At 34.7% G+C, this 22,527-nt stretch overlaps 1 protein-coding gene across 4 annotated transcripts in view; it reads left to right on the forward strand.

The window, feature by feature from the left end:
• LOC149773296 (protein turtle homolog B-like) overlaps positions 1–22,527 on the forward strand; it is a 73,052-nt gene that overhangs the window by 10,501 nt on the left and 40,024 nt on the right. For all 4 annotated transcript variants that reach the window (XM_089946492.1, XM_089946491.1, XM_089946494.1 and 1 more), the window contains exons 2-4: positions 219–518; positions 2,013–2,312; positions 10,317–10,580. In XM_089946492.1, the coding sequence (XP_089802618.1) occupies positions 219–518; positions 2,013–2,312; positions 10,317–10,580 (864 nt within the window). The remainder of the gene's footprint in view (positions 1–218; positions 519–2,012; positions 2,313–10,316; positions 10,581–22,527) is intronic.

The following is a 22,527-nucleotide window of genomic DNA, read 5'->3' on the forward strand; positions in this document are numbered from 1 at the left end:
ATAGTTTCTCTGGTATTTCTATCAGATTTGTTTATGCTGTGGTTGTTCTGTTTAAATCGTTGGAAATGATTAACTTTCTTTGTAGTGGTATGATCTTAAGAGAAACAAAGAATTGAATGGAAATGTTTGACTTTCCCATATTACATTTCATGCAAAGTTAATATATGTATATATATAAGATGCAGTGTACAGATACATGAAATACAATCATTTTCCAGGTCAAACAGTGGTGGGGATAATTGATGGTGATGTAGTCATGAACTGGACAATCACTGACAATGACAGAAGTGAACCAAGGACAGTTATAAGTCCAAAAGGGCAAACAATCTTTTTCTTTGCTTCTGGAAGCATGGACCCAATGAAAAGTGCAAACTACACCCAGAGGATTACATACCTTGGAGATCTTTCCAGGAGTATTGTTTCATTCAACTTGTCCAGACTGAAGGTTGAAGATGCTGGGAGATACACATTCAGGATACTTAATCAGATTGTTGGAGGTCAAGTTCTTGTCATGGCAGGTACAAACATCATATGTAGCTTTACATGTTACAGACAGTATACAAACAATCAACATTTGTCTTTTGTTAAGCCTATTCTTTCTATAATGGAAAACATCGTCCATGCTAGATGCAACATTATCCTGATGTCAGTAAATTAAACATAAAGATTGCTAAGAATGAACGAAGACAATCTTTATTGCATGATGGCTTTCACTCTAGATTGATTACACACATAGACCAAAGTTTTGGAGAGCTTGCACTTTATATATCAAATGTCAAATGTCAAGGTCACTAAGACTGACAGAAATAGTTTGTGCATAATAACCTTAAAATAGTTATATACTATGACCTTGACCAATATTTGTGGGGGTTTATGCACCTAGGGTTAGGATTCAAAAGGTCAACTGTCAAGGTCATTTGTGGCTACAATAGAATGGGTTGGCATAATAATTTTCATTCTGAATTTGGTTCTTTGACCAAGGAGTCTGGAGATAGTTTATACTTAGGGTAATAAAGCTCCCTATAGCCTAGAGGTCAGACATCATATCCTTGATAAGTCCAATAACAAAATAAAGACTGCATCCATTGAATATTCAGGTCATTGAAACCCATTGGTTGGTAATATCCAGAATCAACCTTTCCCTACAATTTTCTATATAGTTGACTATTTAACATGATGTCACTGCCATTTACAACTCTCTCCTTTTTAATAGATTTTATGCCAATTATTATTATTGATACAGTCCTTTTGTTTCTATAAAGTTATTTTGCTTAAGGCCTTCCAGAGCAAACTGTAATTAGCATGGTTCTTTTCAGCACACCCATCATTAATAGTTGAAGTTTTTGTCATAGCTTGCCTTAAACTGTTGAGTAATACTTGTATCGAATAATGTGAACATGTATAAGCTCTATTTTATAATACATGCCAGGTTATACAATAGTACAGTACTCAGGTTAGTCTATTTGTCTGCTCATCAAAACATTTGTTTCTGCTTGATAACTGTAGTGAGAGTTTGATTCTTTGCCTTATTAGCTATCATTTAGAAGTGTTATGGTACCTGATTGTCTCTCTTTCTAGCTTTTTTATTGTTGCTTAGTTTGACCAAAGATTGTTAGATTTCAACCAAAGCTGAAATGTAACTTTATATTGAAAAGACCTGAAAATGATTAGATTTCCAGCATTTCTTGAGAGGCATGATGAATATGGCCTTCAAAGTTGTATATATTGTGCAGAATTCATAGATGTATAACATTTAAGAAAAACAGGTGAACCTTTTGCAGCAAATTGAAAACTTCTCAAAAACTATAATTTTCAGTTGCATGTCTGAATTGTAAGGTCTAGAGAGGTTTCAAAGTATTTCAAAAGTTTTTGATTTGAGATAGAAATAGTATAAATTACCTCAACAAATGACATACTCATTCTGGCCTTAAAAAAATGCACAACTGCCATTTTACTGCAAGTAATACATGTAAATGTATTTAAGAAAGTCTTATTTTCTGTTATTGTTGCAGTTTCCCCATCACAGCCAGCAGTTACAGAGATAGTTGCACCTGTAATGGGGTCTGACTACAAGCTGAACTGCTTTGCTTTATCCAGGAGTGAACCATCCGACCATGGTATGATAATGACATCTGAGTGGAAGATAAATGGCGTGAGTGTAGCAACATCAGGTCGATACACAGTCAAAAATACTGAGCTGACCATCAGTGGATTAACTCATCAAGACCATGATGCACAAGTGACCTGTGCAGCATATGATGACCAGAGGGCCAAATCAGTTGAAAGTGTTCCATTTGTAATCAGTGTTAAATGTGAGTATGAAAATTAACTGAAGCTAAGGTGTTCTGGCTTTTATTATTTGCAGTAGGATTTATTGGTAAAATCGACATGCAATATATAAAATTTTCATTACCAGCACATAGCACTATAAAAAATACACCTTACACAACTAAAATAAGTTGATGAATTTATTCATGAAAAATATTGTGTTGTTTTCCGTATAAGAGTAAATACAGAATCAGAATCTGATTAAACCAAAAGATTACCCATAAGGCCTTTATAGGGCACAAGATTACCCATAAAGCCTTTATAGGGCACAAGATTACCCATAAGGCCTTTATAGGGCACAAGATTACCCATAAGGCCTTTATAGGGCACAAGATTACCCATAAGGCCTTTATAGGGCACAAGATTACCCATAAAGCCTTTATAGGGCACAAGATTACCCATAAGGCCTTTATAGGGCACAAGATTACCCATAAAGCCTTTATAGGGCACAAGATTACCCATAAGGCCTTTATAGGGCACAAGATTACCCATAAAGCCTTTATAGGGCACAAGATTACCCATAAAGCCTTTATAAGGTACAAGATTACCCATAAAGCCTTTATAGGGCACAAGATTACCCATAAAGCCTTTATAGGGCACATTTCTTAGCTGTTGTTCAAGTTTTAGGAGCCATAGGCATTATGATCATCACATAATAATTAAAATGTCAAATAGGTAACAACAACCATATAACTTACCGATAAGAAAAACAAAAAACAGGACAGGTAAGTCAATGGCAGTCTGATATACCACAACACAATTCAACCAGATAAAAAGAACTACAAGATTGAAGATAGTTGGATGAGGGTAGATTACAGTTCATTAGGTTAGAATAGATGCCATCATTTTGTCTGACAATATATAGTATTTATGAAATGAAACACAATTACTGAAATCCTTAAAAGAGAAAATTCAGTATTTTCAACTTTTTGGTTAAGCGAGACTCTACTGCATTTTTAAATCCATATATGTTTATTAATGTAACTGTTAATATTGAGAGGGAAGGCATTCCAGTCTTGTTTTGTTGTATAAAAAAAAACTTGCAGAGGATATATTATTTACTGCTCTAAATACAATGTTATAATTATTGCATCTAGTAATATAACTGTTATTGTATACTGAAATTACAAGATAATTTATACTGGGCCACTGATGTTCACAATATTGTATACATGTTTCAGCTGCAGTTGTTTAACTCAGTTTTCAGAATTTACCATTCTGACACTTGAAATAAGGTTCAATATTTTTAATATCAAATGGTTCTATTTTGACCAATCTGAAGTGTTATTGTTTCTTCCTAAACTGATTGAGTGCTGAAACCAGGTTAGACAATACAAACAACAAAGACATTAAGTCAAGCAGAGAAAAAAATATTTACTTCATTTCTATTGACAGTATAACTTACTCTCTTGTTAAATTTGGATCAAAAGTAAGATCTAAATATTTTACTGATTTATGTGACTTGATGTTTTTACCAGTATATTCAACAACAAAATCTATAATATTTTTATCTTTGCTTTTTGAACTGAAATGTTAATTTTGTTTTATCATGATGAATTCATAGTAATTCATTATCAAGTAACTGCAAATAATTTGTTGTTCAAAACGTTTACTGGTCGGTAATTTCCTACCTCATGTTGACTATGGAAAGCCATATTGGGGTTTTCATTTGATTCTTATGATATCTATCTTGTTGGTCCTAAATGAAAATGGTTCTGCTCAGACATCAAGTATGGTCACTGTGGCAACCATCTTGAAAATCTTTATTTATCCTCAAACATATGATTTTAACTCAAAGACTTTTTATGATGTGTTTTCACCAGAAAGACTTCTTACAGTGTCGGGCTGGTTTCAAATACAAATTGTGCCAATATGATGTCCAGTACAGTGGACAGCTAAAATACTGTTATTGCTATTCCTCCTAGATAGAAAGCCACATCAACACTGAGTTTTCACAAGATTTCTTATGATGTCTGAATGAAAATGGTGCTGAACTGACATCCAGTATGGCCACATTGGCAACATCTTGTAAATCTTGTTGTTGCTACTTCTAAATGGAATGTGATATTGACCTGGGTTTTCACCAGAAGACTATTTAGTTGGTTGTGAATGAAAATGGTGCTCATCTAACCTCAAAGCATGCCTCCATGTCAGGTGTCTTGGGAATATTCTTGTTGCTACTACTCCCAAATGGATCATCATATCTACATAGGTTTTTATGGTGTCTTGGGGTCTAGGGTAGCCATTTGAGCTTATGAGATGATCTCTTGTCTGTCCTTTAGGTCCAGCTTATTATTGTTACATGCCTTAAACAACTTGGCAAATGGCCATAAAATGTTACACACATTCCACCCTAGTACAAGTTTGTTACCCTAAACTACTTGGATGATTGCCATGAAACTTAACACACATTCCACCCTAGTACAAGTTTGTTACCCTAACCTACTTGGAGGATTGCCATGAAACTTAACACACATTCCACCCTAGTACAAGTTTGTTATTGTAAGCTACTAGGAGGATTGCCACGAAACTTAACACACATTCCACCCTAGTACAAGTTTGTTATCGTAAGCTACTAGGAGGATTGCCATGAAACTTAACACACATTCCACCCTAGTACAAGTTTGTTATCCTAAGCTACTTGGAGGATTGCCATGAAACTTGACACGGATATTCATCCAATGTTCTAGCTGGTCCTTAATGTAAATAATGCTGCTCAAACATCTAATATGGTCATCACAGTGGCCATCTTGAAATCACTACTGCTTCTGCATGAATGATTATATTGTACTCTTAAAAAAAATTAAAACGCTCTTATAATGTCAATCTTGTCTGAGTCATACCAAAGACTTTAAAAATGGTACTTAAAGCTGCCTTGCTAGAGATTCAGCATTAAGAGGATAGTGTTAGGACTGGTCAGCCTGGTGTCACAATAATGTGACTGGGTGGGACATGATGCTACATATCCATGATATGATGCCCCCATGCTAGACATTACTATAAACTGCCACACTGCAGACATCATAGTGATATGACTGAAAAATTGTTAAAGCTACATTAAAAATCCAAATGACTCGCACTCTTATAATGTCTTCTTGGTTCTTTATGAAATTGTTGTTTATCTGATGTTCAATTAAGCTGCCATCTTTAAACAACTTTTTTCGCAATTTCTCCTGAATGAAAGGTCAGGGTGACAGTTTTCACAAGAAGATTTTTTTATAGTGTCTAGCTGAGTATAACTAAAATCAGTACCACTCACACATCCAGTATAGCTGCCACAGTTGCCAGCTTGAGAATTTTGTTACTGCTCTTTCTCCTGAATAGATGGTCATAGCTACATGGCTTTTTTACTGAAAGACTTTTTATGATGTATACTTGGTTTTAAAGGAAAATGGTGCTGCTGTAATGTCCAATGTGGCTGCGATGGTGGCCATCTCAAAAGTCTTGTTTCCGTGAATAAATGGCCAGATCAGGGGATTTCACTGAATAACTTCTTGTGATGTATTGTTCTTCCTAGATAAAAATGGTGCTGATCTGATCTCCAGCATGGCCACCACAATGGCCAGCTTGAAAATCTAGTTATTGCAACTTCTCCTAGATGGCTCATCATTGTACCTTCACCAACAGATTTTGTATGCTGTCGTTTTGGTCCTAAATGGAATCATGTGTATCTGATATTCAATATGGCTATCATGGCAGCCATCTTGAGTACAAATATATTGTTTCTTGTTACTCCACCAAACAAACAGGAAGGTGTATCAGTATGGGGACTTCTTGCAATGTATTTTTGGTCCTAAATTAAAATGCTCTTATCTGATGTCCAAAATGGCCACATTCGACCATCTTGAATATATTTTCAATTCCACTCATCTTAAATTGATAGTCTTGATATAGCTTTTCATCAGAAGGCTTGGGTCTAGATAAAAATGATTGAAATCAACCCTAAATATGGCTAACTTTATATAAATGTTGTCCCTTCGACTCCTCTAAATTTGATGACTGTATGAACATGGAGTTTCCACAAATAGACATCTTATGATACATGTACATAGCTGGTCATAACTGAAAAGGGTGACAATAATGCATTTAATATGACTGTCATGATGGATATCTGAACAATCATGCATTCAATATGACTGTCATGATGGATATCCAAACAGTCATGCATTCAATATGACTGTCATGATGGATATCCAAACAATCATGCATTCAATATGACTGTCATGATGGATATCCAAACAATCATGCATTCAATATGAATGTCATGATGGATATCCAAACAATCATGCATTCAATATGACTGTCATGATGGATATCCAAACAGTCATGCATTCAATATGACTGTCATGATGGATATCTGAAAAATAATGCATTCAATATGACTGTCATGATGGATATCCAAACAATCATGATTTTGCTGTCATATTGACATGAGGATTTCACTAAAAATAATTCTAATAATATATTTTAAGTCCTGTATAAAAGTGGTGCCATTCTTCCACCAAATGTATTTAAGACAAACAAGTTTGAAAATCTTATTATTGCTAAAGAATACCATAAATGGTTTCAACAATCACAGGTAAAAGGAAGAAATTGTCTTATCTTTTTCCCCATTAGAACAATAGTTTTTTGAAGGACTGTTTTTACAAAGTGACATGTCTAGTTGGTCCTAGATAAAACTAATCCTGCTGAGAAATCCAGTATGACTGCTACAGTTTCCACCATGAAACTAATGCTGCTGAGAAATCCAGTATGACTGCTACAGCTTCCATCATGAAACTAATCCTGCTGAGAAATCCAGTATGACTGCTTGTTTCCACCATGAAACTAATGCTGCTGAGAAATCCAGTATGACTGCTACAGCTTCCATCATGAAACTAATGCTGCTGAGAAATCCAGTATGACTGCTACAGCTTCCATCATGAAACTAATCCTGCTGAGAAATCCAGTATAACTGCTTGTTTCCATCATGAAACTAATGCTGTTGAGAAATTCAGTATGACTGCTACAGTTTCCATCATTAAACTAATGCTGTTGAGAAATCCAGTATGACTGCTACAGCTTCCATCATGAAACTAATGCTGCTGAGAAATCCAGTATGACTGCTACAGCTTCCACCATGAAACTAATCCTGCTGAGAAATCCAGTATAACTGCTTGTTTCCATCATGAAACTAATGCTGTTGAGAAATTCAGTATGACTGCTACAGTTTCCATCATTAAACTAATCCATCTGAGAAATTCAGTATGACTGCTACAGTTTCTGTCATGAAACTAATGCTGTTGAGAAATCCAGTATAACTGCTAGTTTCCATCATGAAACTAATGCTGTAGAGAAATTTAGTATGACTGCTACAATTTCCATCATGAAACTAATGCTGCTGGGAAATCCAGTATGACTGCTACAGTTTCCATCATGAAACTAATGCTGCTGTGAAACCTAGTATGAATGCTACAGTTTCCACCATGAAACTAATCCTGCTGAGAAATCCAGTATAACTGCTTGTTTCCACCATGAAACTAATGCTGCTGAGAAATCCAGTATGACTGCTACAGCTTCCATCATGAAACTAATCCTGCTGAGAAATCCAGCATGACTGCTACAGTTTCCACCATGAAACTAATCCTGCTGAGAAATCCAGTATAACTGCTTGTTTCCATCATGAAACTAATGCTGTTGAGAAATTCAGTATGACTGCTACAGTTTCCATCATTAAACTAATCCATCTGAGAAATTCAGTATGACTGCTACAGTTTCCGTCATGAAACTAATGCTGTTGAGAAATCCAGTATAACTGCTAGTTTCCATCATGAAACTAATGCTGTAGAGAAATTTAGTATGACTGCTACAATTTCCATCATGAAACTAATGCTGCTGGGAAATCCAGTATGACTGCTACAGTTTCCATCATGAAACTAATGCTGCTGTGAAACCTAGTATGACTGCTACAGTTTCCGTCATGAGACTAATGCTGCTGAGAAATCCAGTATGACTGCTACAGTTTCCATCATGATAATCTTATTATACACTTTGAACGAATGGTTATATCAGCATTAAGTTTTCACAGAAATTTGTCTTATATGATGTCTTGTTCTTCATAATTAAAAGTGATTCATATCTGACTTCGTATATGGCTGATACAATGGCTAGTTTGACAATCTTGTTATCAAATATATGTCTGGTCATATTGATAATGTTATTATTGTACCAAAAGGCTTATTATTATATATAGTTTATCCTAAATGCATGTTGTGCCAATCTGTTATCCATTATGGACAACACTGCATCTGCATTGAAAATCCTGCTAATGTTACTTCTTCAGAAATGGAAGGTCATAGTAACATGAAGTGTACATCAAAAGACTTTTTGTGCAAGCAGTTTAATTTAGGCCATCAATCCATCATCACGAAGTACAATGGATAGACAACTGAATTTTGGCATTGGTCAAATCTTTCAGAATCCAATGACCATTCTGCCTCAGCTTACCAATGAATACTGTCTCCTAAGATCTGTTATCAGTATGTGAATTACATAATATTTGCATATATCACATGATGCTGAAAAGCACAAAAGCAAACAAAACAAAACTGCTGCAATTCAATTTCACATAGGAAATAGGAGAGCAGGTATGGTCAAGCCTCATATATGATGTACAGTTATTTCTAAATGATAAAGACTGAATCTTTTAAAATGAAGAACACATACCTTGTATTTTATTTAGTTCCATAATTCTGTACATTTATGGAATATTAGGTGACTAAACGATTTCATGTAAACACTTTATTGGTAAGCAAAGTATGCTGATGGTAAATAGGTACATGGATTTCATGTAAAAACTTTATTGGTATGAAAAAAAGCTGATGGTAAATATGCACACTGAGGTATAAAATAATAAACTTCATTAAATGCCATTTTTCTCCCACTTGCTTGCCAATATAAGAACAGTAATTAAAACACAACATTATTATATAAGTATAACTTCTAAGAGTAGTTAAACTGATGCATAGGTATTAAAAATATGGATTTTGTAAGGTGAAGAGTTCCACTAGCATAGGTATATAGAAAGAGGAAGAATTAACAACAGTTTTATATCAAAGTGATAATAATCTCCTTTTAGAGATAGATTTTTGATTAAAATATGTTATTTTTGTTTTACCTCTAACCTGCTTAATTATTTACACAAGGTTGTGGAGAGTTTGCTAATTTCACAATTTAATACCACTTTAGCTGCCTTATTGAGTTCTCTGGTGTAAACTTTTTAGATTTTGAACAAGTGAAAGATCAGTTTTCAAGAAGAGATACAATGTAGCTATGAAAGAAGTGATGTTAATATTCGAAATGGATATATTGGAGAGTTTATTAAGAAGAAATATTTTGATGGAAATTGCCAAACATAGACCATCAATATGATTATCCCTCTGCAGGTTGCTTTGTATGTAAATGTCCAAAAGTGTTTGGTTTGTCATATTCATCAGGGTTTTAGCACCAATCAGTACATGTAAATCTCTGTTTATTACAAGGTTGTGTGTAGAAACAATTGTCTGGCATTTCATTTTAGATTAAATAGCTATCATTTATGTTCACAATAATTATCTATTGGGCTTAAGTCTTTGTGCAGGATTCTTGGATCACATCTAGGTCAGTTGGATGGAACCAGCAATGTTCAGCTACATCAAAGGTTTATATAATGTTAGCAAAATAGATAATGGTATATAACTACTTGAATAAGGTCTTACATCCTGTTTGTTTATAGGCATGATTTCTGATATCTTCTTTTCTAATTTGTATACATCAGACCATTAGAATCATGAATATTCTTACTACATAAAATATCAAACAAGGTAGAGGTTAGTAAGAGTTTTTTTCTTTTTGCCTTCAGATTTTTTTTATGCAACCTTGAAACCTTTACAATCAGACAAAATATTCCAAGATGTTGAATTGTTTAGGAATCACTGACAATAAGAACTAATGTTCTACTGTAATTTCAGTTGGTCCAGACAATGTTCAGCTCAGCCCATCTAACGACACATTTGTAGTTGAGAACTACAGCATAAGAATAATTTGTACAGCAGATTGTAATCCAGCCTGTTACTTTCTCTGGAGGCGAAGTGCTTCTGTTACTACTGTTTCAACCTCCCAGACCCTCTTCTTTGACAAAGTCACCAGAATTGATGCTGATACCTACACCTGTTACATCTCAAACAATGTTACAAGGAGAAATTCTTCAATGAGTACCACAGTCACAGTCATATGTGAGTAAGCATTATAGTATAGGGTGGAATAAAGTTAGTACTTACTTGACAGATTCAAATACATCAGCCTATAATATGATTATATAACCCTGATTTAGTTGAAAATTATAGGGACAGCTTGTGTAGGCAGGAGTCTAAAATGATAAGAATTTTGTCCAGGTGGACAGAAGATGTAACTGCTTTGATGTTTTTGCAGTCAAAAGTCAGAACACATTATGTGATGGTTTTGGATCCCATGTCCAGCATTATTGCTTGCTGTATCTTAGGTTTTAGAATTCTTGAAAGAAGCAAATATTTATAGCAAAATATAATTCACTGAATTGTATGAGTGATTTTAATTAGTACATCACTGTGTCTTGATTTGAATTACCTTATTTCATCAGTTTGCATTGCCTGCTGATCAGGGTTCTTTACATACTTCTTAATTCTTTTTCGTTTTATAGGATCTTTTAGGTCATATACTTTCATTTCTACTGTGTATCCTTATTCTGCTGATGCACCATGATGATATTGAATTGGGATTTTCATAAAATAATTCCATATGATGTTTAGCTAGTCCCAAAAAATGGTACAACTTGCACATCCAATATCACCACCAATGCTGCCATTTTTAGAATCTTGCTATCACAACTTGTCCTCAATGGCTTGTTGTTTCAGCTTGGGGTACTAAGAGACTTATGATATCTAGTTGGACAGGAATGAAAATGTTGCTGCTCAGACATCCAATATATTGTGTTATGTATATTTAATTTACATTGTTTATCTGTCAGTGTTTTGTTTAAATTTTTATATTTTTTATTTCATTACCTGCTATTGTAATGTAACATTGAATGTTGGACTTAATATTGTCCAAGATCAAGTTTATTTTCTACTTGACCTAAATTATTGATTATTTTTTATTCTGTAAACAACTACTATATAGCTAAAATATTCTCTGTCTAAAGGAGTTTAATATCAGGATCATTATAAATAGAAGTACAAATGTTTATTTGGTTCTGGGTCTAGGTTATTGGAATTCCCCAACAATTTACCTGCTGTACCTGACATTGTTCAGGTTATATATTATAATTTTAAAAAATATTTTTAGTAACACACTTTCTAATTATAACTAACATTGTAAACCATAAGAAGTTTCTATAAGGTTATTTTTCATTAGGTAATAAGTTTGTTTTTAGAAAATGTTAATTGTGACCTGAGGTCAAGTAGAGGACTATATAATTTTATTTATTCGTGCTCTAACATTCAAGCAGAATCAAGTTTGTACAGTATTTGATTTGGAATTATTTATTTTTTGGAAATATAAAAGTGCTCTCATAACATTCTTGGAAATAGAGACTATAATTTATAGTGAAATCTCAAGTAAGGATTTATTCTTGGATTGTATTGTGCTCTATCAAAAGTCTGTTGGCATATCAGCACTTTACAAGCCATCACAGGCACATCAACACCTTCAGTGTTGTACTTAAATTTGGATTTCCACTAAAGTTTATTCACGTCTTTTATAATTTGCAATACTGTAAGTCCTTTTTTTTCATTTTCACTTCGTATTCTGGGGAAATAAAGTATTTGTTGAATTTTACAAAGCTTGTTGCTTTTCACTCTTTTCTGTTACTTATTTTAAGAGCATAGACAATTGTTATGACTGCTTCTCCTGGATGAATGATCATATAACCATGGCGTTTTCTCTGAAAGACATTTTGTCATGGTCATTGGTCATTTGTAGGGTGTTATTATCACTATTTCTCCTAGATGGCAGCATTTTGCTTTTACTTCTTATGGTGATCTAGTATGTCCTAAATGAAAATGGTGCGATATTGACTATATCCACCATGGCACTCTTATTGTAGAGTTTGTTACTCCACCAAATGGAAAGACATAGCAACATGAGGTTTTCATTACATAATGTCTTGTGGGATCTAAATTTCAGATGGTGATGATACAACATCCAGTATGGTCACCATGATCACCATCTTGAAATTCTCTCAATTGCTGCTACTTCTGAAATGGGATATCATTTGACATAGGATTTTTTTTCATCAGAATAGTTCTTATGGTGTCTTGTTGTTGTTGTTGTTGTTGTGGGGTTTAATGCCATTTTTCAGCACGATAGGCTATACATGGCGGCCAGTATTAATGGTGGAGGAAGAACCCGGAAAACCCCGGAAAGAACCACCGACCCACGAGAAGCTACTGGCAGGCTTTCTCACATGCCCACATTGGCTGAATCTTAGACTCGAACCGCCGCAGACAGAGGTGAGATGGCAGTGATCCGTAACGAAGAGCGCTTTAGACCACTCGGCCACTCGGGGCCCCCTTATGGTGTCTTGTTGGTCAACATCAAAATGATGCAAATTGACCCACAATGTGTTTTCTGTACTTCTCCCAGATGGAGACTTACATCAACAATATACATCTTATGATAACTAGTTGATCCTAAATGAAAGTGGTATTTATCATAATTTAATATGGTTGCCTTGGAAATGGTACTAATCATACATCTAATTTACTTGTCTTGGAAATGGTACTAATCATACATCTAATATGGTTGCCTTGGAAATGGTGTTAATCATATATCTAATATGGTTGCTTTGGAAATGGTACTAATCATACATCTAATATGGTTGCTTTGGAAATGGTACTAATCATACATCTAATATGGTTGCCTTGGAAATGGTGTTAATCATACATCTAATATGGTTGTCTTGGAAATGGTACTAATCATACATCTAATATGGTTGCCTTGGAAATGGTGTTAATCATACATCTAATACGGTAGCCTTGGAAATGGTACTAATCATACATCTAATATGGTTGCCTTGGAAATGGTATTTATCATACATCTAATATGGTTGCCTTGACTATTTTGAAAATGTTGCTGTTGCTACTGCTCCACAACAGAGTAGTTTACTTTGATTGCCTCTACAAATTGCTGACATCTCAATTCTGTCCATACTTAAGGACTGCGACTTGGCTTGGGCAAAATGGGTATATATGAATGCATGCCAATAGCTTCCCATGAGTTTGTGGTTCTTTGTATAGCTTATTATGTGCTGAAGAACCAGAAACTCCCTGAATGGATCATCATAAGGGCATGGAGTTATAACCAAGACTTCTTAGGATGACCGATTGGCCCCAGATAAAAGAGGTGCCATTCTAACATCAACAATCACATATATTAAAAATCTCAGTGGTTTGAACACTCAGCAGTATAAAGAAGAAAGGGTCTTATTTTGAATTCTTGGACATTTTTTTAATCCAGTAGAGTACAAGTCCCCCTTCAAGGGGTGTTGTGATAGATTGCCCTAAAATTTGGAAATGATGACTGCTGGTATCTGAGTCATCTTTTTGTTTTACTGCTTTTGTTTTATGTGTAATCAAGCACCTTACTTTTATCTCTCATTCACACCATTTTGTAAGTAAGTCTTACTTTGTATTTCATCATGTTTTTAGTCCTAACCAGTACTTGCTTTTAATTAATGATAACTTGAATTTTTATTGATTGTCTTTCTTTATTTTAGCACTTATTCATGTTTGTAGCACCCTTCAGGTTCTAGCCTTTGCATTTTAGTTAATTATAAACTAAATTCTTATTTAGTTACTGCTTCTTGTAGAATGCTTTGCTTCTTTTTATTTTAAGTCATGTGATATGTGATTTGTCCCATTGTATTCATGTATTATTGTATGCAGTATGTCTTGTAAACCATATTGATTTAATATCTAATTCTTTTTATGTATTGTTTTTTAATGATGTCCACATTGAAAATAGTTTTATCTTTTTTTAAATATTATAGGCATCACCAGAAGACAAATAATCATGACTCTTCCAAGCTATGTTGGAGTTATTAGGATTTTTGTCTTGTAGCAGTGTAGGACACAATCTGTGGTATGATCTTGTTAGTGCAAATAGTCTTGTAGTTTTATTGGATAGCCATGAAACTTGGCCAATATTATGGTCATTACCTAAAGATGTGCATATTCACAAATCACATAGTTCTTGCTATTTTGGTAAGATGTTTTGTCCTGCTTGTCTTGTGGTTTAATACACGTAATCTCATTAGGACTACTGGTCTTTTTGATGGATTGTACTTAAGCTTGGCAAATATATTTTATTTCTCACTGGCATGTCAGTCTTGGAAAATAGTGTCTTGTCTGGGCCTAATCTTCAGTCTAGATAAGTTGGATCTGGTTCCTACCCAGACTTTCAATTACATGTGGATGAATTTCCTCACAAATAAAGTGACAGTCTGTGTTCCTTCCAAAAATGTCCTACAGATGCTGTTCGTTCCATCATTGTCCTACAGATGCTGTTCCTTCCATCGTGGTCCTACAGATGCTGTTCCTTCCAAAAATGTCATACAGATGCTGTTCCTTCCAACAGGGCCATACAGATGCTGTTCCTTCCAAAAATGTCATACAGATGCTGTTCCTTCCAACAGGGCTATACAGATGCTGTTCCTTCCAAAAATGTCATAGGGATGCTGTTCCTTCCAAAAATGTCATACAGATGCTGTTCCTTCCAAAAGGGTCCTGCACATGCTGTTCCTTCCAACAGGGTCCTACAGATGCCTTTCCTTCCAACAGAATCCTACAGATGCCTTTCCTTCCAACAGGGTCCTACAGATGCTTTTCCTTCCAACAGGGTCAGACAGATGCTGTTTCTTCTATCAGGGTCATACAGATGCTGTTCCTTCTATCAGGGTCATACAGATGATTTTCCTTCCAACAGGGTCATACATATGTTGTTCCTTCCAACAGGGTTATGTTAATGCTGTTCCTTCCATCATGGTCATACAGATGCTATTCCTTCCATCATGGTAATACATGCTGGTCCTTCCAACATGGTCATACAGATGCTGTTCCTTCCAACAAGGTCATACAGATGTTATTCCTTCCAACATGGAGGGGCCCTGAGTGGCCCAGTGGTCTAAAGAGCTCACCATTACGGATCACTGGCATCTCACCTTTGTCTGTATGGGTTCGAGTCTCAGGCTTGGTCAATGTGGGTCTGTTAGAAAGCTTGCCAGTAGCTTCTCATGAGTCGATGGTTCTTTCTGGGGGTTTCCCTGGTTCTTCCTCCACCACTTATACTGGCCACCATGTATAGTGTGTCTTGTGCTGAAAAATGGCATGAAACACTATAACAACAATAACAACAGCAACCTTCCAACATGCTGACATACAGATGCTTTTACTTCCAACATGGTCATACAGATGCTGTTCCTTCCAACAAGAATGTTAAAATGGACTTTCTTTCCTGGGGACACTGTGGCAGCAGATCCATTTGCAATTTTCTTTTGGTTGATCCCACTGAAATACTTGTTTGTTCCTAAGTAATTTCAAGACTGGACTATTGTAATTCACTTCTATCTGGCTCATCATAGTATCTACCACATAAACTTCAAAAAGTTCAAAACACAGCAGCTGGGGTCATCCTTAGAGTATGAAGAACTGAGAAAAGCTCCCGCATGCTCTATAACATTCACTGTCTACCCATTCATTTCCAAGTGAAATGCAAATCTGTTCACTATGCTACATTTTGTTGACTGGCTCCATTAAAATGTACCTATCAGACCTCATCAATGTGTACTCCCCATTTGGAAACTTGCTCTCTTCTTCTGATACTCACATTCTCATTGTTCCCACTGCTAAAACAGAGTCATACAGACAACATTTCTTTTGCGTACCATGACCCAAATACAGGGAACAAATTGCCCATAGATCTTAGACACAATGACACTGTGATATGATTCAAGAGTACTCTTAACACTCACCTATTTTTGACTACAAGAACAGACTTAAAGATTTAATAATGTTTACTTCCTTAATTATTGTCAGGATGTTTTTGTTTTGTAATTTCATTGTGTATGTTTTTATGTTATCTAATATTGTAAAGCACTTAAAGCTTCTAACAATTAGGCACTGTACAAAGTCCACATTATTATTATTATTATTAATCTAGTTTCCCAAGGAAGACTTACTCAAAGCCTGTCCAGTTTATACTGCTAGCAAATTGGAGAACTCACAGGGACCCCTTTTCATCTTGGAATCTTTTGGGATGGGGTGAATAATTAGATTTTTGCCAGAGTTTAGATACATGCCTCATAACCTCATTGTTTCCTTTATAACAACATTTCAGATTTGGGCAGGAGTGATCACTTAGAGCCAAAGACGGTAGTACTTTATGATTTGTGGTTTGAGCAGCACATCTCAACACCAAGGAAGCACTTATACCCCTTCTTATTGCGTAGAAGCCTGGAACCACCTTAGATTGGCACATTTGGAAGCAATCACCTAGAACGTCCACCACACTCCAGGCAAAAAGAAGATTTTGTAATAGACAGCTTGCCAAGCAAATATTTGTGCAGTCCTTAGAAAGTCTCTTTAAAATTTTCTGCTGGGAAGGCCAAAGGTTGACATTATTTGCAACATTTTTGAATAAACTGTCAATCTGTGTACCCAGTACTAAGCTATAGTACATGGGCAGTGGATGCCTTCAGTTAGAAGAATGATTGACTGTATGCCTACACCTTCCATCCTTGAGAATAATCCCTGATGTTTCTCAGGACATTTTTGTAATGTCTCATCCTGATACCATCTGTGTTGTATGAATGGTTCTAGTTCAGTGATCTCCTTGATTTGTTGGTGTACATACTCATGGAGTTGCTGCTGAGGAGGGATTTCATAACAATCCACAGATGTTTCACCTTCATGCCTGGCTGATACAAAACCATCTGTCTAAAGCAGAGTTGCAGACTGCATTACTTAAGCTAGGAGACAGTCAACCACAAGTGGAGAGTATTCTGTAATTGGTGCACTCTGCATTTATTGAAAACATCTATCTCTTTTTGGCCACAGTTGTGCCTTTATTTATTTGTTTTTGAAGAAAAAGGCTGCTAAATTTCCAACAGTATGGCCTATAAAGTAACCCACCCTAATATTCCCAAGTTTTTTATGGACTCCACTATTGGGGTGGCCTGTTGTTTCTCATGACTTTACAATTGTAAAGAAAAGATATGGAAATCTTTGAAGAATCTATTCCCCCGTCCATTGTTGTACTTGTGGTGTAAGAAAACAGACCTACCTTAGCTCTATCTCCATTGATATACATGATGTCATCAAAGCTGTCACATCGAAACAAAAATGTTTTGGTGAATCTCAAACAAATACTGTCAAACTGGGATTTGTAAGACACACTAAACACAATTTTTCTAATTTAAAGAAATTTTCAGCACATTTTTTATTTATATTTTCATACTCAGGTTTTGTCAAACTCAAATATTTGGGTCAAACTGTCCCTATGTGACATGTTTCTATTTATGCTAAGAGAGTTTACATCGTTTGCAGAATCAAATGGTGTGGGTCTGATTTATCACAAGGTTTAATCAGTAATTAAAGCAGCCTGCATACACTTTCTGATGACCATGCTGGATGAAAGCATTTTTACCTCATCATTAATTGTCGCCTGAGCTCATTTTGGCTTTCTTTGGTTTATGTTTTCCACCCTCAACAATGATTAGCCAGAATTCTTCATCGAATATATGTTTATTTTGTAAGGTTCTAGAGAGGTGGTCTGAGACGGTATTAATTTTGGCCTAGCCACCATATGGATTTAATCATGTTTTGAGAATTTTACGTGGAGGCTTTGACTAATAAAATTACTGGCAATCCCAACTAGTCCACAGGCTGGTGTGGCCACTTTATGTCCCAAGACAGTAGAGGCAACAATAATGGTCAAGAGTAGGTCCAAACTACAGGTTCCCATGCCCATAATGGCTGCAATAAGATTGGTATCAACACTTTCAGTAGCATCTGTGATTTTTGCAGAGCACTAAAGATTTCCAACAATTAGATTCTTGAGACATTCACTGTAAGGCATTATATGTACACCTGGGAAAAAAAACCTCAAGGATATTTAAAGCAAACCTGACCAACAGGTCACACTCCTGACAGTAAATGAGCCTACACTGATGATAAGTGGGCTGACCAAGGTTTTACACAGATAGAGTTGTTGAAAGAAGGAAACAATCTGTTTCTTTTGATGCAAAATGCATTAGCAAAATCTCCATTCTTTGGAGAGTTACTCAAAATGCAGCACACTGGTACCCCTGAGGAGTGTTAAATTCTTTCATTCATCTGTGACACTGGAGACTAATTATTGACGTATTGATTTCCCACTCCATGAAGTTGGAAGGAAGCAATATAATATTAAAATGCTTGCATTTGCATGTAAGTATTGGGAAGTATTATTTACCATTCTGCTTGTCATTATATTGGATATCATGTTACTTCTTTATATGCGGATATTAAACTTATATTATGGTCTGCAATTTATAATATGCAGAACAAACTGCTTGAATGCACCTGTGACATCTCTAAACCTGTTTTTTATGTTTTTTGGATTATAGGTTATAAGTTAAATACAAAGTCTCATTTTGACAGACAAGATAATGTCTGAATATTTAATTTTCAAATAATAAGACGACACATAACTGTATTTTAATTTTATTCTCAACTTTTATTTCATTAATCAGCACATTTAAAATTAAAACTTGAAGACAGTCAGCAACTAGGATTTATTCTTTTTTCAGCCATTTTTTTGTTTCCCTGAAACTATTTTTGTTCCTAAATGACTGGATGTGAAAAATAAAGTATTATGTTGATAAAATTGTAATTTAATGGTGACATACTCTTTCCACTCATGTCTGTCATATAAGGTTAGGGATAATCATTATATTTTGACTCACTCTAATTATTGGCATATGTATGGGAAAATATGACAGAGTTTTTCTGTTTAATACGGTGCGATCTTGGGTGTGCAGAAATACTCTGAAAAAATGAGTTCATATTTTCCCATGTAAATGCGGTAACCCTTTTATTGTATCAATATATACTCATTTATTTTTATACATAAGGCTTAATAATAAAAACAATACACTAAAAGAAACAAAGTAGTAGAATTTATGCTGTATTACAAAACAAATACACAACTGTAGATTCATCAATTCACGCTAACAATATCAATGCAGACATAGCACCACCCAGCGACTTTTTTGAACTGCATCGTGCTTGACATTAGCTTAAAAAATTATCATTTTGGTCTACATAAAATTGAAATTTAGAGTCATATTGCGAATGAATTTGCATTGAAACAACTTTTTCATTTGGTCTAGAGTGGAATGGGTGGATTTTGTTTTTCTCTGTTGAGCCAACTCAGTTCTGTTTTCTGCTTGTGAAGGTTTAGATTTATTAGCTGAGTCAATTTGATGCAGTGTACACATGATTTGAACAGTGGAGGGACCCACCTTCAATCAACTGCACATCTGTTTCTATTCTGTCATTGATTGTTTTGAATCATGTGTGAAAAATATTATTTCTTCTAATTGAAAGTATCAACAAGATACTATGGAATATCACATTCATTTCCTTTTGAGTGGCATGAAGACAATGTAATTTCTGTTGGAAATATAGTCAAAATTACAGTACAATATTTGCATTGAGTATCAAGTTTTGGAACCCATCACATGTGTCATATAATTCCAGTTTGCTGAACTAGCAAAAATGTAAGTATATTATTGCTATTCTTACTACCAGGTAAAGAAGATGTGTGTTTATACCTTGTCACTTGCATGCTCTTTGTTGAAGGGACCCCAGTTATGTATATGACCTGCATGGCTTACATCACTAGCATACCATTTTTTTGAAAAGACTTAAGGGGGGAAATTGCAAAGCAGTTGCTGTGTAGCAGTCCACTTAGCCAGCAGAAATAAGACTTTTTTGTCATCTTGGCTTATTGGCTCTGAGGGTCTTAGTTTTCTACCAAAACCTTCAGTTGCATTTGTTTCTCAAATTTAGTGTTTTTATTGACTTGTACAATGGTATGCCTCAGATAGATATGCAATAGTTTTTGTCCTCAATATGCTTTTCTACACTATTTTATAAACCCTAGAGAGTACTGGTCATAGTTTGAATCATTTTGTTTTCAAAAGGTTACAAACATTTTTCCTATGTAACTGTTTTAAATGATCAGAATGGTATTTTCAATATGGCGTCTTTCATGTTTGTTGTGGACGTTGCAACAATTGCATTTATATGTTTGCTTGTTTGAAAATTTCATTTGTGACTAAGTAAGCTCTTTAGCATTGTTCACTTTATCATCTCAACTTTCAAATAGACAAAACAGTTTTAGTTTATTTACAAACATATCTAATAAACCAAAAGCTAAAATGTCTTCTAAATGAGTGGACATGGTTGGTTTAAAGAGTATCTCCTAGTACATGATATTATTTTTAGATGCATGTGTCAAGCAGCATGATGCCATTCAATATGGAAAAATACCATATGATTCTGACAGTGTAAAGTTAGAGGAGAAAAAAAATGAGCATCTAGTAGCTAAGGAGATTGCTGTACATAAAATAGCTTTTAATTATTTAAGGGTACAATTACCCATTGGCTCAGAAGGATCCAAACCTTACAACTGTAAAATTGGAATTCTCCTTTTTAAGGTCATTGAATTTGTATCCATTGCAAACAAACACCAGTAAACTGAAGTTTTTTCTGCTAGTTGTACTAATAAACCACAGGAGTTCCAAACCATTTATATGTTTTCACTGTTTAATATTTTAAGAACTATAATTTTGAATGTCACTTGTTCATTGTAATGCCTCTGTACAAACCTATACTGTTTATACTGTAAACAGATTTAATACAACCATTGCTATTTTTGGAAATGCTAAATCCAGATTCAGCATAAAACACAATAATGAGGAAGGACAGGTAGTTCTGTTTTATTAGAAATTGCAATTTATAATGTATCTCTAAGTTAGAGGAAGAATTTGCATATAAGGTACAATCAACAACGATGGAGTTATCGGCAGTGTGTGATTTTAACAAAACATTAGGCTGAGGCTACACATGGATGGTGGTATAATACTGGCATCTTATATGAGTTGTAATTCACTGAGACAGTTATTGCCTTAATTAGCTTATTTTGATGAAAAATAATTAAGTTTTCAGCAACTGACAAAATAATTCTAGCTTAGATAACAAGTAATTACTTAATGTGGATGTCACTTGAAATCATATAATGCTGTCACAGTCAGTTGACATTTTTCATCGTTGAGTAGAAGAGGACATGTAACATTTTTAATGATAATTATGAACCCAAGTTAAACAAATAAAATTAAAACATGAATTTTACTTTATAGGGCTTTGACTGCTATTTATGTCTTAAAATGTTTCCACCAGTAGTCTTATCAGTTTTATTGATTGTTGCATTGTGTGTTGTACTATTGTGTTCAAGGCAGTGTGACACAATATTTGATTTCATATTAAAATTGCAAATTTTATAATGCTGATTCTAAATTAATGTGCACTAACATTTGTGTTTAAGATAAAGTGATAAATAAATTGAGCTCTTATGTATAGTAGTTTTCTGTGACTTTCAGGGAGAAAAAGTCATATCCTGCTGAGAAGCCGTAAATTTGAATTAGCATTTATTTTGAAATAGTTTAAAGTTCATACTTGTGAGAAGGATCAATAGCAAGATTTTTTATTTGCTGTTTTGAAATATTATAGATTTGACATGATGTTGTGGTGGAGACTCTCATCACATAAATGAGGTCATTATGTGACTTTTTACCAGACTGTTTATCTTTGCATACTGATTTGGTATGATGTCATTTTCATATAAAAAATACAATCTCTTAAATCAGTCTCCAGAACCATCTGACAGGAAGTGTTTCAAATTTAGCTGTATGCATGGGCCTGTATCCTTCACGTATCATTCATTGTACAGTGTTCATCAAGTTTAGTCATTGTGTGTCATCTGTCATGACAGGAGCTGTTAATTTCAAACTTTTCTGAAAACAAAACACTTGACAAATTTCAAACACACATTGGCAAAGAGCCTTCTGGCATGAGGAACTATCAAAAGTTTTGCAAATGATGC

The sequence above is a fragment of the Sinohyriopsis cumingii genome, unplaced genomic scaffold (assembly GCF_028554795.1).
Source record: "Sinohyriopsis cumingii isolate HCF-2022 unplaced genomic scaffold, ASM2855479v2 utg000695l, whole genome shotgun sequence".
In the NCBI taxonomy this organism is placed as follows: Eukaryota; Metazoa; Mollusca; class Bivalvia; order Unionida; family Unionidae; genus Sinohyriopsis; species Sinohyriopsis cumingii.